Raw genomic sequence first — 17,003 nt, forward strand, 5'->3', positions numbered from 1 at the left:
TAAAACAACTTAACAAGTCCCATAAAACACTGTAATCAGTAACAGTGTTATCTCAGCACAGTCATATGCAAACATGCAGAGAATTAACAAAAGTGCTGGTATTCACATTAACTTCCCTTTACAAATTAAATAGGCCAATCCACAAAGTCTGCCGCTGGTCCATCAAGGTAGCCACTAACCACATGTGGTTTATTGAGTCCACTGAATGTGGCCAGTGTGGCAAGGAACTGCATTTCTAATTGTATTTCACTTTAATTAACTTAGGGACTTCCCTGGTAGCTCAGATGGTGAGGAGTCTGTCTGCAATGCAAGGACGTGGGTTCGATACCTGGGTTGGGAAGATCCCCTGGAGAAGGAAATGGCAACCTACTCCAGTATTCTTGCCTGGAAAATCCCATGGACAGAGGAGCGTGGCAGGCTACAGTCTATGGGGTCGAAAACAGTCAGACACAAATGAGCAACTTCACTTTTACTTTAATTAACTTAAATTTTAAAATCAATTATCCATTCCATACTGGAAAACTAAGTATGCTTGGAGCAATTTAGGCATGTGAATCTACCTTTTCAACTGTAAAGTTTATATCTAAATATATACCAAATGTATCCAGTGAAAACTGAGGGTATGAATTGAGATGTGTTGAGTATAAAAATATATACTGGATTTCAAACAATTTGTATGAGAAAAGAATGTAAAATGTCTCATTTTTACATTGATTAAATGTTGACATATTTCAGATATAGTTCATCTTTTCTTTTTACTTTCCTAATGGGGCTACTGGAAAATTTAAATACATAAGCAATTCACATTTTATTTCTATTCGACAACATCTAAAGATGACTTAAAACATTCTCAACAAAGTGACTTAAGAATTCCTCAGAGCTTTGACAACTGACTTATAAGATTGCTCCCTAGCAACCTAGAGAAGTTTTACCCATATTTGCCATGCTTTACTTTCAGCTGTATTACTACCAAAAAAAAAAAAACTATAAGCAAAAATGGGCTACATGAAACAATTTAAAAATAAACACTAATTACATTTACAAGTTGGCAATCTCCTGAAAACAGATCAAGATAGGAATATGGGTAGAAAATTCATCTTTCTTTTCTGTGATAAGACAAAGAGGAGCAACAACCCATAAAGTAACGCAAAAATGTTGAAAGGAGTAAACAGTCTTCCTTTAACATGATCCGAAAGCACAAATACAAAGATAAATTAGTCTTAAATTAGGTTTCCTGCTACAGTATGCACTGAAGTTTCTACCTTTCAAGCATTCATCCTAAACCTTGTTGTAACAGTTTAAGAGTTCTTTGACGGTCCCTTGTCAAGTCAAAAATAAATAAAGCCAAAGTCTCATTATTTCACACTACAAATTAAAATATGAATTTTAAGAATTTTGATTGCATTTTTACTGAAATAAGCTATTTTTTTAAAGATCTACCAAAAAATAGATTGTTCAATTTTAACACAGCAGACACACCATGAAATAGGGTAAAGAGCACAAAAGCATTGCAATGTCAGCTACTAGAAGGCAATCTTAAAAGAGTTAAGGATCACTCCAGACTACATTCTCAACTCTATGGGGTCCTTTTACAGAAGATTCTATGATGAATTAAGCAACAGGTTTGTCAAAGCATTACTGAGACGGACCAACCTGACGTCTATTCTTCTATGCTTTCAAGCAAAATGAATAGGGGACAGCTTTTACAGGGACAATTCCAAGTGAAAACTCCCCTGTAACATTAAAGCAAGGAGGCAGGGACAAAAGAAAAACAAAACATTTCAGAGTGTGACATATAATACAAATCTTTGGGTATGTCTCTTGTGGACAACCTGGAGAGGACTAGTATGCTATGTGGGTAGGAAGCTCAAGATGCTGAAATGATAAGCATTATTTAGGTATGCAAATACCAAAGAATCCAACAGAGACTAGACCTGGCTATTCAGACTAGAGCCTTACTCTGTAGATAAAAACAATGTACATTTAAAAACAACAGTTTTTTAAAAGTTTCAGTTTTTTTTTCAAATTTCAAATTGAGCTCACCTCAATTATTACTGAAAGAAAATAGCTACATTGTCATAAAAACACAAATGTTTAGTCTTCCTATATACTAAAAACATCATTTTGACTTAAACCAGTTCTATTTGTTTAAAACGATAATGGTTATTTTTGTTTTACTTATTTTTAATAAACTATTTTTTGAGACGTTTTAGGTTCACAGCAAAACTGAACATAAAGTACAGATTTTCTATCTATCCCCATGTTTTCTTTTTTCTTTTAACAATATCTTGGCTAAATATACTACCTAGGAAAAAAGAAAGAAAAGGATACATATAAAGCAGAGGATGTTAATCTCCACATCCAGTCAGACATGAAACTCTCTTCTGGATCACTCTACCACTACCAGAGCCTCGCAAGGGCAGCGGGCTAGGATTAAGAACAGTGAGCTTAAAGGAAAGAGGTGCCAGAGGTGAGGGACATCAGTCTTCATCACGCAGGCCTGGTTCTGACCACCTCACATTAATTTTCTTTAAGCTTGGATTTACTTTATGGATCCACAAATGAGCTGAGATGAAGACATGAGGAGTATTTAAACACCGTCAGGCTCACTGAGAATGTATGCGTGTAAAAAATAAAAAGATACTCAACTATTGCTAATGAGAGAAACTCAAATTAAAAGAATGAGAACCCATTTCACACCTATTGGATTGGTTTTCAAAGTCACATAACGCCAAGTAGTGAAAAGAAATAGAGAAACTGGCTGATGGGATGCAAACTAGAACTAAACCTCACAAAGCTCTTTTTCTCAAAGTTGCAAAAGGATGCGTGAAGCATAGTAACATTTATATAAAAACTAAAAATACATCAAGGAAACATATTACAGACACACACATGTACAGCTCAAAATGTGGAACATCAATGAAAATCAAATGAATCAGTTGCAGATGACTATGTTGAACTGTACCTGAGGCCTGTGCTCCTGGAAAGCAGAGATGATTAAGAAACCCACTCCCATCATTTTGTGTTCAGGGTAACAAAATGACCCTGCCCTTGCTACCGTGAGATTAAGTCCCACCCCCAGGCTTTCTCAAGACTCCTCAGTTTACCAGCCCCAGGTTTCTTTCTTTTTTTTGCAGATGTTCCTCACTTTAATTAATGTTCTCTCAATTGTAATAGCCTGCAAAAATCATCTTCTTAATTGGCCAGTAAGTGTATTACTTCTTTGACAAGGAGACGTCACCTCTAGGGAGGGAAGGAAATGGGATGAAGATGAATAATTTACCCAATATAAAAACCTGAAATATGGAAAAAGTTAATCTTTTTTTGTACAAAGGAACCTGTTATTCTGTGTACCTTCCTGCTTAAAATGTTTCAAAATTAATTTTTAAATTATTTTAAAACCAGATATGGAGTCAGAAAAGGCCCCACGTCAATTAATCCTTAACAGACTGTTTTCAAATATGTTAAATAGGCACAGGAATAATACATGACCAGACTTTTCCACTGGAAAGTAAAAACGTTTCTGCTAATTATCAGGTGGTAGGAGAAGGCAATGGCAAGCCACTCCAGTACTCTTGCCTAGAAAATCCCATGGATGGAGGAGCCTGGTAGGCTGCAGTCCGTGGGGTCGCTAAGGGTTGGACATGACTGAGCGACTTCACTTTCACTTTTCACTTTCATGCATTGGAGAAGGCAATGGCAACCCACTCCAGTGTTCTTGCCTGGAGAATCCCAGGGACGGGGGAACCTGGTGGGCTTCCGTCTGTGGGGTCACAAAGAGTCGGACATGACTGAGGTGACTTAGCAGCAGCAGCAGCAGCAGCAGCAGCAGGATACACTTATAATTCATTCTGAGTCAACAGCTCAGTTTGTTAGAGCCAAGTTCTGATCAGGGTGAGGTTAAGGAAGAATTGATGCTTTTGAACTGTGGTTTTGGAGAAGACTCTTGACAGTCCCTTGGACTGTAAGGAGATCCAACCAGTCCATCCTAAAGGAGATCAGTCCTGGGTGTTCATTGGAAGGACTGATGTTGAAGCCGAAACTCCAATACTTTGGCCACCTGATGAGAAGAGCTGACTCATTTGAAAAGACCCTGGTGCTGGGAAAGATTGAGGGCAGGAGGAGAAGGGAACGACAGAGGATGAGATGGTTGGATGGCATCACCTACTCAATGGACATGAGTTTGAGTAAACTCTGGGAGTGGGTGATGGACAGGGAGGCCTGACGTGCTGCAGGCCGTGGGGTCGCAAAGAGTCAGACACGACTGAGCGACTGAACTGAAATGAAGGGTTAGATTATAACGCAGACCTTTACTGTTTCAGGGGCAAGACTACACTGACTCCCCAGAGAGCCACACAGCTATGCTGCAAATGCATTTACACTATCACAAGAGTAGCTAGGCCGGTCTCCTGTGATGTGTCAATCCATACCCAACAGAAAGAACTACTCAGCAGACAACCCTAGGAATTTGATGGTAGGCTGGTAAATAATCTTCGTATGAGGAAGCTGGCACACCCAGTACACACACATACACCAAAGTTTTGTTTGGAGTGTGTATATGGTTCCTGTGAAGGGCAGACTTATGGGGTCTTTTTTGTTTTTTTTCTTTTTTTTGGCACTGTAAAGTGAGACTATGCAAACATGAAATCTCATTTTAAAGTGCCCAGGGTGATTTTTGGAGTTGGTTTCAAGTTACTTTATTCCCAAGTGCTTCTAGAAGTCAGTGAGTACCAGGAAGTGATTTTGTTAATGTAGAACAAACTCATCAGCAGTTAATATTTAATCTCCAAAAAAAAAAGCTAATAAACTTGGAAGCAAGCATCTAACCAACAGATCTAAATAGTTTCAAACACAGAGGTGGTAAAATGCTACAGTCTGGAATAACTTTCTATCTTTTCAATCTTCACTATGTTCTTTATATTCTATATTCTTTCAATCTTCACAGCTGGATTGAAGGGAGGATGCTCTTGTGCTCAAAGGCTAAACAGAAGAGTAACCTTTAAAAATAGTCATCTACACAAATGAACCTATCTACAGAAGAGACACAGACGCTCAGACACAGAGAACAAATTCAATTCATGGTTGTGAAGGGGGAGGGGGTTAGGGGAGGGATAGAGTGGGAGTTTGGGACTAGCAGATGGAAACTACTATGTATAACCAACTAGGTCCTACTGTATAGCAAAAGAAATCATATTCAAATATCCTGTGACAAACCACAATGGAAAAGAATATTTAAAAAGAGAATGCATGTGTGTGTATGTGTATATATATATGTACAACTGAAGCACTTTTCTGGGCAGCAGAAATTAACACATTGTAAATCAACTACACATCAATTAAAAAAATAGAAATGGTCATCTGCATTCTGAATTCACATTGAAAGCATCCAAACAAGAGTAGTTCATAAATTCTTCCTAAGTCTGAAATGTATTCAGACTCCACCCATCTTGATTAATTTTTATTTCTCCTCCTCCTGAGCCACAAATAAAACAGACTGTTCATTGTATTTGAATGTACAGAAATAAAGAACTTAAGCTTTAAAATTCAAGCATTTAACTAAAGTAAAAAGGCTTGATTCTTTTTTCAAACAGAAAATGAAGTTATGTCATATCAGAAGACACTAAAGCAGGCTCCAATCTGATTCAAAGCACTTTCATTGGAGTGGATGGTCTTAAATTGATGAAAACTCAAAGCCGCTGGATGAAGTCTTTTACTGTAGAGTAATATATAAAGTAGTATAATCTTAAAGCAGTTAAAAAGTTGTAAGATGCTGATACTCTCTGTAGCTCACAGAATTAAACCAAATAAGAATCAAAAATCGAACAGCAAATTCCTACTGGCGAAGAGTCGGACACGACTGAGCGACTAACTGAACTGATTCTCAGTCATCAAGAAACGACTGGTTAATCTTTTTTCTTCCACTAATGAGCCAGTCGGCATAACTCTGAAAGAATACCTTAAGAAAACCCAAACTGTTACTCAGTGAAAACATTTTGTATGCAGATGAACTGGTACCAGCTGCTTTCAGGCAGACAGAGGCAGTAACAGTGTAATATTTCTAGCAAAGTCTGGTAAGCCTTCGCCTGCAAATCATTGACCAAAAATGGTAACAGTGTGCGCGGACTAAAGAAAATGACTAATGTTCTACTTGGTTGTCCAGTTAATACCACGGTTCTACAGCAAACCAGAATACCACTTTGGAGAGGAAAATAGGTACATTAAGCAAAAGGTCCAACATCTAGAATATGCGGAACATCTGTTTACTTTTAAGCAACTCGGATAACTTGATAGACTTGACAAAGCTTTTTCATTTACTTTTATTAGCATCCCAGCGTCAAGGCCACCCCGCTGTACGGAAAGGGCTGGCAGAGCCAACCTGTTTGCAGGTAAAAGAAAATCTGTGACCACATGGGGAGGCCAGACAGGCCACCGCCCGGCCGGACGGGCGGGACGCGGACCGGACCGCCGGAGGCGATAGTCAAGTGCCACAGGCCCGGTTCGGAATCGCCCGGGTCAGGCCGGGTGGTCATCCCGCGCCCCCCCTCTCCCGCCCCAGGTGGCTCAATCAAGGCCTCACTCCTTCCCCTAGATGCACAGACCTACCGGGCCGAAACCACCCGAGTCGCTGACCGCCCGCGCCCGGCCTCGGCCAAACCAGCGCCGATGAGGCCCCCACTGGAGGGAGGGCAAGCGGGCCCTGGCAGCGAAGCCGGGGCGCCGGGGTGTCGGCCCCGGCTGGGCTGCCGAGGCCGCGCGAGAGGCCTCGCGGCGGCGGCGACGACGAGAACGCAGCGGCCGGCGAGTCGCCCCGGCGCGCGGCCCAGCGGGTCGCGGCGGCGGAAGCCGGGGTCCCTTCTTCCCTCCCCTGCCGCCCCGACCTCGCGGCGCCCCAGAACCCCGCTCACCATGTTCGCCGCGGCGGTCGCAGAGCGCGGAGAGGGAGCCGGCCGGCGCCGAGTCTACGGAGCGTCCTCTTCACCGCAGCCCGGGCGAGCCTCCCAGGGGCGGGCAGGCGCCGCGGGCCCCGACGCGGCTGCGCACGTCACGTGCTGCCCACCGTTGCTAGGCAACCGACCGACCTGGCAACGCCCCGCCCCCGCGGAACCGCCCCACTCCCCCACCTCCACCCCCCCAGCCTCCTCTGACTCCGGGCAGGCGGGGTCCTCCTCAGCTTCCGGAGACGTGGGCTGGGGGTGGTGGACCCAGTGCCCCTAATCAATTAGGGGCGCGGACGAGGTCCTCCCCAAGCTCAGACGAGGAGGCGGAGCTTGATCGAGGGTGTGGCCACGCTGGCGCCCCGCCCACTGCGCGGCCGTTGTCCTTACATGGAAGTAGCCACCTGGCCAGGTGTGCGCCGCGGCGAGGGGCGGGGCCGGGGGGGTGCCGAGGACGGCCGAGGGCCGGGGCCTGGGGGCCGAGGACGGCCGAGGGGCGGGGCCTGAGAGCCCGGGAAGGCAGAGGGGCGGGGCCGGCGGCGGAGGAGACCGCAGGGAGGGCCCGCGGGAGCCTGGCGCCGGCCTCGCGGGGAGCGCGTCCCGCATTTTTTTACCTACTTTGGTGTGATTCCCGCAAACCTCCAGTGATTGGCTCACCCCCGGCACGTCAGGCCCTCGGGCGAGGGGAAAAGTCTGCGCATTTTTCCTCCTTCCCAAGGCGACTGTGGCAGCCCTGAGTGCTCTGAGTCATCGCTAATTTCAGGTCTGGAAAAAAAAACAAGGAGCGATTTATTTATCTTTGGGAAGAGCGCGGGGAAGGAACGCCTTGCCGCCCTCAGGGTGCGGCTGGAAACGGCCTGCTCGCCTAGGGAGGGCGTGGCGCAGGCCCCGCTGCCCGGCTTTGCGGGTTTTTAATTTGGGACTGCGTTTGTTTCATGGGCGGTTGCATCAGAAACACACTTTTCAGAGGGCCAGAAGGAATCCCAGCGTTTTTTTTCTGAGGGCGTTTCAGTGGAGGATAAAGGGAACAGAATTTACAACCGGCGTGATGACGTTTTACTTAATTTAGGCTCCCCAGAGCACAGCATGCCTATCCTATATGCTTTGTGCCCAGTCGCCACCGACTGTTTGCAACCCCATGGACTGTAGCCCAACAGCTTCTTCCGTCCATGGGATTCTCCAGGCAACAATACTGGAGGGGGTAGCCATTGCCATCTCCAGGGGATCTTCCTGACCCAGGGATTGAACCCAGGTCTCCTGCATTGCAGGCGTATTCTTCATCATCTAAGCCACCAGGGAAGCTATGTGCTGTGCTATGCTTAGTCCCTCAGTCATGTCGTACCAACCCAGGGATCAAACCCGAGGCTCCCACACGTCTTGCATTGGCAGGCAGATTCGTTATCATTGAGCCACAAGAGAAGCCCCAGCAGGCCTCTACCACAACTATTTTAATTCTCCCAATGTTAGGCTTTTGGACGAGATAATCAATACGCATTTTGTTGTTCTTGGGCACTATATTCTGGCCACTCGGCATAGAAACCCATTTCTCATTACTGTCCTCTTTTTTTGTTTGTTTTGTTTTTAAGAAAAAGGTTTTAAAAGTGGCAATTTTTAAGCTTAGCATCTACTGCAGAATTTTTGACAGGTTAGAGCAGTGGTTTTCAACGTGAAAGAGAACTTAATATCCGATTTGTGTGCCCTACCCCCAGAATTTCTGATAGTATATCTCAGGACCCAGGAATTTCTAAGGATTCCTGGATGATGCTGATGTGGCTGGTGGGTGTTAGCACTTTGAGAGGAAAGAACCCACCTGTATCCACCTGCAACTGGAACCTGTGTCTGGAACCCTGTTGGCCTGGGACTTGGAGTCACCCTCCATCTCTGAGTCCTCAAAGACTTCCTTTCTAATCCCAAACTGAACCATATTCATTTAAGGACACAAGTCAGACCTGCTCCGGCCTCTCTTATGTCTTTTGTCCTCCCCGCTGCCACCAGAGTTCAGTCCAGAAATAAGAATCTGATCCTGTTTCTTTAATGCTTAAAATTTTCTATGACTTCCTCCAGAAATCTCAGCAGGTCAGTCCAGCTGTCCTGCCTCTGGCCTCAGCCTACCTTTACTGTCCTATCTCCCACATCTTCCAAAGTTCCCAATTTCCTTCCCAACTAAATTTCTCACTCCAGAACTCTTCTTACTCTGTCATGGTCATGGGCCTGCCAGTCTCATCCTGGAATGTTCCAGGAGTCTGGAGATCTCTGACCACTTTCCGAGGGATCAAGAGTGGGTCCTTCTTAAGTGATACAAATGAACTTACTTACAAAACAGAAAGAGACTCACCGACTTAGAAAATGAACTTATGGTTGCCAGGGGGAAGGGATAGTTAGGGACTTTGGGATGGTCATGTACATACTGCTATATTTAAAATGGATAACCAGTAAAAACCTGTTGTATAGCACAGGGAACTCTGCTCAATGTGATGATATGCCTGCCTGGATGGGTGGGGGGTTTGGGGGAGAACGGATACACGTATATGTATGGCGGAGTCCCTTTGCTGTTTGCCTGAAACTACCACAACATTCTTAATTGGCTATGCCCCAATACAAAATACTTTTTGGTGTTAAAAGATTAAAATTAAAAAAAAATAAAAGAGTGGGTCCTTCTTTAGTACCACAGTTCATCACTTCTCACATCTTGAGAAGCATCCAGACCACCTGAAGATATTGTTAAAATGCAAGGTCAGGTGTTTAGAAGTGGGGTCTCATATGCCCCCCGGTGACTGACATGGTACTGGTCCTCAGAAGACACATAGTGAGGTCTGCTTTCAAATAATGCCGTACCACTTGACAGATAGTGGGAGCACTTGACAGTGACAATCCTGCTATCCTCCTCTTATATTTTATCATTCCTGTGATTCATTTCACCTATGTATACTCACAGATAGGCATGTATGTAATGTATACAAAAGCATGTTTAATAGAATACATTGTTGCTATTATTTCAGACAGTCGTTAGATCAAATTAAGAATAAGAAAAATAAAACCTTTTATTTTCCCTTCACTTACTTCTTTGATGTTCTTTTTTAACATAGATCCAAGTTTCTGACCTCTATTTTATTCCTTCTCCTCAAAGATTTTCTTTTAACATTTCTTTCAAGGCAGGTCTACTGGCAACTGCTGCTGCTGCTAAGTCGCTTCAGTCGTGTCTGACTCTGTGCGACCCCATAGATGGCAGCCCACCAGGCTCCCCTGTCCCTGGGATTCTCCAGGCAAGAACACTAGAGTGGGTTGCCATTTCCTTCTCCAATGTGTGAAAGTGAAAAGTGAAAGTGAAGTCGCTCAGTCGTGTCGGACCCCCAGCGACCCCACGGACCGCAGCCCACCAGGCTCCTCCGTCCATGGGATTCTCCAGGCAAGAGTACTGGAGTGGCTTGCCACTGTCCTCTCCGCCTGATTGGTTAGGCTCTGGTTAACTAGTTTACCCTGAGGGCAGGCCTTGTTAAGAACAAAGTGGGACTTCCCTGGTGGTCCATTGGTTAGAAATCTATCTTCCAGTGCAAGGGACTTGGATTCGATCCCTGGTCAGGGAACTGGAATCCCACATGCCACAAGGCAACTAGAGAGAAGCCCCTGCACTACATGCTGCAAATAAGACCCAATGCAGCCAAATAAATAAATATTTTAAAAAAGAAGAGCAAAATGCTCTGGAGCAAGGATCTGCTCCAACCTTGGGGATCTAATGCCTGATGATCTGAGGTGGAGCTGATGTAATAATAGAAATAAAGTGCACAATAAATGTAGTGTGCTGAAGCATCCTCAAATCTCCCCAGTCCATGGAAAAAAATTGCCTTCCATGAAACTGGTCCCTGGTGCCCAAAAGGTTGGGGACCACTGCTCTGAAGGATTTCAGAGTGGCTCCTTTCCCCATCCCCAACTGCAAGCAGGAGGGAATTTCTCTGTGGTATTTACTGTGGGAACCTGGTGGAGCTCCAGGAGGTAAACAGAGGGGGCGGGGGTCCCCCTGTGACTGAGTCTCTCTGGAGTTTTTCACTGTCAGACTTGTCCATCCACCCTAAGCCTCCAGCAATGTGTCCATCACAGTTCAGAGCTTCCCACCCGGCACTGGTTCCCATGGCGGTTTCCCCTTGTGAGTTTCTGATCTGGAAGCCACAGCTCCCTGTGTTTTCCTGTCTGTCTCCAGTTTGAGGGGCAGTGGTTTGCCCTGAGTTCTCTCTTTTACAGATCCAAGGAGGGTAGTCTGTTCAGCTTCTTTCTGACTTGTGGTTAGGACAGAGTGGTAGCCTCCAGGCTCCTTAAGTGTAGAAGTAGAAATGTGTCATCTACCTCTGCCTTCTAAAGAAACTTCCCAGAAATGCCAGGCGGGGCTTCTTTTATCTCACCCACAAGAACTCAGTCGTATGGCTATAAGGGAGTCTGGAAATGTGGTCTTTTCTTTGAGCAGCAATGCACTCAGCTAAGAAACTGGGGTTCCTTTCCTGAGGAAGAAGGGAACATGGCTATTGGGAGGTGACAGTGGTGATGGCCACAGGTAGAAACAATTGTTAGTCCTGTTCTACAGATGTGGTGAGGGGAGGAGAGGGTCTTTAGGAGCCTAGAGGAGTAAGTCATCTGCTTATTATCATCAGGCCACATGACATCACTCACAGTGGTGCCAACAAGAGAACTGGGGACCCTTTGCTGCTTCCTAACTACCACAGGGGATGGGGGGTATACAAACCAAGGTATACTGTGGCCAAAACTTCCAGAACTATGTTGAATAGTAGTGGTGAGAGTGGGCACCTTTGTCTTGTTCCTGACTTTAGGGCCAAGGTAAATGGCATTCTGAGCATTCCTTTACCTACCATAGCCTAGTTCTGCGGTCCAGGCAGCCCCAAGGGCCTATTTTAGAAAAGCGCTAAATATATTGTAGTGTATTCATGGGAAGAGGGTAATCCCACATGGTAACACTATTTCTCTTTTAATCCTTAAAGTCATACACTGCTATATAACAAAATTTGAACACCTGTGACATGTGTTTTTCAGGTGATAGTGTACTGCTAGGGAAAATGGGGTAGAATATCACAGTTATTCTGCCCAGTGATTTTTCATCCCTCTTGGCCTATGCATTCCCTTCAAGAGTCTGGTGAAAAGTAAAAAGCAATGTATCTGCAGTTATATTCTTTTCACTTCTGTTAGTCTGAACAAAGAAAATGGGCAACCCTCAACTACCTCAGACTTACAAAAACAGAACTTTCTTATGGTTCAGTCTAATACACCAACCAAGTAGGAGTCCTAGCAGCCTGGCCTTTTGAAAGGATGTTTGCACCAGCCCATCTGTTTTCACCACCCGAATTTCTCATATGAAAAAGAGGTGTTAAAAAAATGAAAGTTTGTGTTTGGAGGCAAAACATTGCATTCACAGCAGGACACCACTTTGCAATATTTTTCAGTTAGCTTTGACAACTGGGATCCTACTCTTTGCCAGCTGTGGCCGTGTTGCCACCAGAAACAAGAAGATGAATAAGTCATGGGCCCTGCCATAAGGAGATCATGAGTGTGAACAGATCGATGCCAAGATAAACTCCGCCCAGGATCTCTTGGGAATTCTCAAACTCCCACTGATGGGGCAGATCTTAGCAGGGAGATGTTACTGGAGCTTAATGAGTGAGGCGTCCGGAGAGAGATGAAGAAAGCATTTGTTCCCAACATGATTTCTTACTGAGGTTGGGGAACACGAGTCCAGAGGGGACGCTCAGAGATTGATGTTTGGAAGGAAAGAACACCAAGCATTTCTACCAAAACGTTAGACCCCACAGACCAAGATACCTGCTGCTGCTGCTGCTGTGTCGCTTCAGTCGTGTCCGACTCTGTGCAACCCCATAGACGGCAGCCCACCAGGCTCCCCCATGCCTGGGATTCTCCAGGCAAGAACACTGAAGTGGGTTGCCATTTCCTTTTCCAATTTGTGAAAGTGAAAAGTGAAAGTGAAGTCGCTCTTAGCGAGTGACCCCCATGGACTGCAGCCTACAGGCTCCTCTGTCCATGGGATTTTCCAGGCAAGAGTACTGGAGTGGGGTGCCATTGCTTCTCCAACCAAGATACCTAGACAGATATAAATGTGATTTCCACCCCCCACAAAGGGATGCTCTGCTGTGCTTCCTAGTTTTCCCTTTCTTTGGGGATCGGTGGAAGGATGCCAGATGATAATTCAGCCAAAGATACCCAGGTCTGCCCAATGAGGACCTTGAAGCAGGCTCTATGACGGCTCCCACAGGGGAAACAACCAAGGGACCGTGGTTGTGATGTGAAATTCGAGGGCTTTTAACTGTAAGACACCGGTATTTCTGCCATCAGTCTCTCAATGAGGTATTTGATATTGTCACCAGCTCCGGCTGTGACTGGCTGTGTAACCCCTTGCAAAATGCCCCTCTCCGGGCATCCTTGTCCTCACCTGCAAACTGAAGGTATTGATTAGTTTAAATTCTTTAGCTCAAAAATGTGATGCCTGCACGAAACAGAAGATTTATTGAGTATCTGGTGCAGTATCAGACGTTTGTAGAGTATCCTGTTCTAGTGTTACTAAGGCAGACCCTTGAATTTTGGTTGAGAAACTGGGCCTTGGGCTCTTGACACAGGGCCTATTTTTACAGCAAAATCAATAAGTTGTTATAATTGTCAAGGTGGTGGCCTCATGAGCTTCTCTCAGGCAGCCACACCTGAGGGGAGGGAGCTGATTGGCACAAAGGGAGAAAATAGCATTAATGTCACGTACTCGTCCATGTCGACGCGAGGCTGACATGTCACGTCATACAGTCATTTGTTTATTTTTATTTTTTTGGTCAGTGAATTCAGGCTCAGTCATTGAGAGGTGGTCCCTTGGCAAGGTTTTCCACACTGGAGCTGGAAGGAATCACTTGCTCATTTGTATTTCTCGTGCTGTGAGCCAGTGAGTCACTTCCTGGCTTCAAACTTCAGCTTCCTCTGTTTCCCAGCCCCAGCCTACCCCCCTTCCCTCCCACCCATCTCACCCCTCCACCCCCCAGCCAAGGATCTGAACTGGTGAGCAGGAAGGGTCCAGGCAGCCAGCCACACACCTTAAATGACTTTGACGTCTCAGAGAAGGACCCTCAATGCAGAAGAAAGTGTGTATTTGGTCTGGTGAATGCTGTGTTGGATTCCAGCATTTTTTTCCTTTTATTTTAAATAATTCTAGCAAAGAAGTACCCATAGAAGGTACAGCAGAGTTCGGGTTTATTTTATGACTCACGGAAATTTCTAAAATGATAAATATTGGCTCAGCAGGAGCCTTGACAGAAGAAACACTCAGTCAAACCAGACTCTATGGTTACAAGAAACAAGAACAGTGTAGTCAACAAATAGACTGGGACTCCACTTCCAAGCTTTCAGAAAAAAAAAAGAGTCAGCCCTCTTGTGAGGTGGCCTTCCTGGCCAGCCACAACTTCGTGTGTTTTTCCTGAATCCAGAAACTGAGCTGTTGCGAGACCTTCCTGACTAGGAAACCATTTCAAATACCTTTGGTTTTGTACTTTAGGCTAGACTGTTTCTGACTAATATAATGAAAATACTTTACCAACCATAAAAATTGATGCGGGTACAGTTGGAAATATTTTCCTCTCAGAAAAAAAAGAAAAATATTTTCCTTCCTGAGTAAAAATTCCTCCATCTCCCAGTGTAGAAACAACGAAGCATTCTGGGAAGAATGTTGGGAATCCAGAATACCAACTTGTTTCAGGGAAAACTTAGAAAGTCTGAGCCATAAATAATGGTTGGACTCCTGAGTAGGATTTTCATTTCTCGTGAAACAAAGTCAGCATATGTAACTTCCATCAGCTGATTTGATTTTCTAAAGTGTTAGTCCCTCAGTCATGTCGGACTCTGTGTGACCCCGTGGACTGAAGCCCCCCAGACTCCTTTCTGTCCATGGGATTCTTCAGGCAAGAACACTGGAGTGGGTAGTAATTCTAAAGAAAGTATACAAATATTCATACCCAGTGCAAAGGGCTGATATCACAGCTTACCAAAACCTTGTAATAAGTAGCTTAAATCTTCCTTTCAGCTGCTTTATCCTATGGAATCAAAGTAAGGTTATTAACAGAGCAGCTTTACTTACTAGTAGTGTTCTTCAGGGAAGCTTCTCTGGTGGCTCAGTGGTAAACAATCTGCCTGCAATGCAGGACGTGCAGGAGCCTCAGGTTCGATCCCTGGGTTGGGAAGATCCCTGGAGAAGAAAATGGCAACCCACTCCAGTATACTTGCCTGGGTGGACAGAGGAGCCTGGTGGGCTTCAGTCTATGGGGTCACAAAGAGTCAGACACAATTTAGAGACTAAAAACAACAACAGTGTTATTCAGCATTGGCTTTACACACACACACACACACTTTACAGTCTGGAGTCATCATAAATTCATAATAAGGAGGTGCTATAAAGCCACTCCAGTGTTCTTGCCTGGAGAATCCCAGGGACGGCAGAGCCTGGTCGGCTGCCGTCTATAGGGTCACACAGAGTCGGACACGACTGAAGCGACTTAGCAGCAGCAGCAGCATGAAGAAATAAAGTGAAGCCTTGTGGTGCTGCCAAAATTAAAAACAGAAAAAGCTCAGGTTACATTTCCATGCCTCAGAGAAAATGGACAAATGACTGTCAAGCCTGTGAGGGTCCTGAGCCAGGGACCCAGGACGAGGCCACAGATCTGAAAAGATGTCTCTGTCCATCTGTGAAGTCAGCACGAAGGCTTCTTTGGGAAGAGGAGACCATGGTGGGATTGATGCAGACCTGCAAGACAGAGAACCTGGAGCACTTTGTAAGGGAGGTCAGAGGGCAGAGACATGATAAAGTAACTTTATCTGTGCTCTGGTAGGGAAGCCACTGACCAGCCTGGACCATGGCAAGAGGGCAACCAAACATTGCATCCAACGGCCCTTTGTCCCGGTGGCCGAGAAGCTTATCTACAATTTCCCGGAGGGAGGGAAACTGTGAGAGCCAGGTTATCAGGCAGATGAGCCTTGGGCTGGGTATGGGTGCTGAAGATCTGGGATTTTGCCTTCTGGAGGCCCAGCCCATTGCATTCTTTCTCCCTTTGGTTCTCCATCATCTTATATTAATAAGTGTTGTCACCTGCTGGGGGGAAGCTCTTTCCACCCTTGAGGTTGTGGCAGGAGTGCCTGTAGCTAGCCATGGTGATGCTGGGAGCACAGAGCCAGACGTGGGAGGGAGGCAGTCTGATAAGAGCTTTCCTGGGTCATCTGCTGGCTGGGCCAAAGGAATAATTACAGGTCAGAAATCACCTTGTTGCATTTTTTTCCTGGTTGTTTAAAAATGCAGAACATTTTTAGTTCTGAAAATGTATTAGAAAGAAAAGTTTTTCCCCACTCTGCCCATTGCCTTAAGTCAGTCATTTTAGAAGGTGATTTAAAAAAAAATTTAATTATACAAATTACCTAGAGTAGTTTCTCTCATTTAAAAAAAGCACAGAAAATTTCAATTTCTCTCTCCTGCAGTTCTTTGCCCCTTACCAAGATGAAGCCGTCACATTGGTTTGGAATGTATCTTCCAGTTTGTACACTTATACAATCACACACACATGACTGGTCTTTCGATAGATATAGCTTTGCATTCTTATGATTTTTCAAAACCATGACCAGCATCCTATTCAATCATCAGTGAGTACCCCTGTACAGGGAAGACACCCCAATCCTTGCCTATCATTTCTCTCAGTTCTCAGCTAAGATGTCACCTCCTCCATGAGGCCTTCCCTGACTACCTTGCCTGATCTTACTACACACACCCCAGCCTTCCTGTCCCCTCTGCTTTTTAATGTTTTTTTTTATTTTAATATTATTTAATTCTACAGAAAAAACAAATTTTATATTCCTTTTTTAAAATGGGGAGAAACGGTATGAGAAGCATGTCCGCACACCTCTGTGAGAGCTGGTTAATACTGGTCTAATTGCCTGGGAGTCTCTCTAGTCACGTCCAAGAAATTATGTCCAAGGTCCATGTGAAGGGAAAGAGCTCTGGAGAGGCAAAGAGGACTCAGGTAAAAACCTCAGAGG

At 45.0% G+C, this 17,003-nt stretch overlaps 1 protein-coding gene across 1 annotated transcript in view; it reads right to left on the reverse strand.

Annotated features, from left to right (window-relative positions):
- Nucleotides 1-7,064, reverse strand: part of DSTN (destrin, actin depolymerizing factor) — a 28,814-nt gene extending 21,750 nt beyond the window's left edge. Inside the window, exon 1 of the mRNA XM_055430283.2 lies at nucleotides 6,906-7,064. Coding sequence (XP_055286258.1) covers nucleotides 6,906-6,908 — 3 coding nt within the window. The 5' untranslated portion in view covers nucleotides 6,909-7,064. The remainder of the gene's footprint in view (nucleotides 1-6,905) is intronic.
- Between the last annotated feature and the right edge of the window lie 9,939 nt (nucleotides 7,065-17,003).

Source organism: Moschus berezovskii, chromosome 15 (genome assembly GCF_049115385.1).
Source record: "Moschus berezovskii isolate FMDL1 chromosome 15, NW_MosBer_1.0, whole genome shotgun sequence".
Taxonomy (NCBI): Eukaryota; Metazoa; Chordata; class Mammalia; order Artiodactyla; family Moschidae; genus Moschus; species Moschus berezovskii.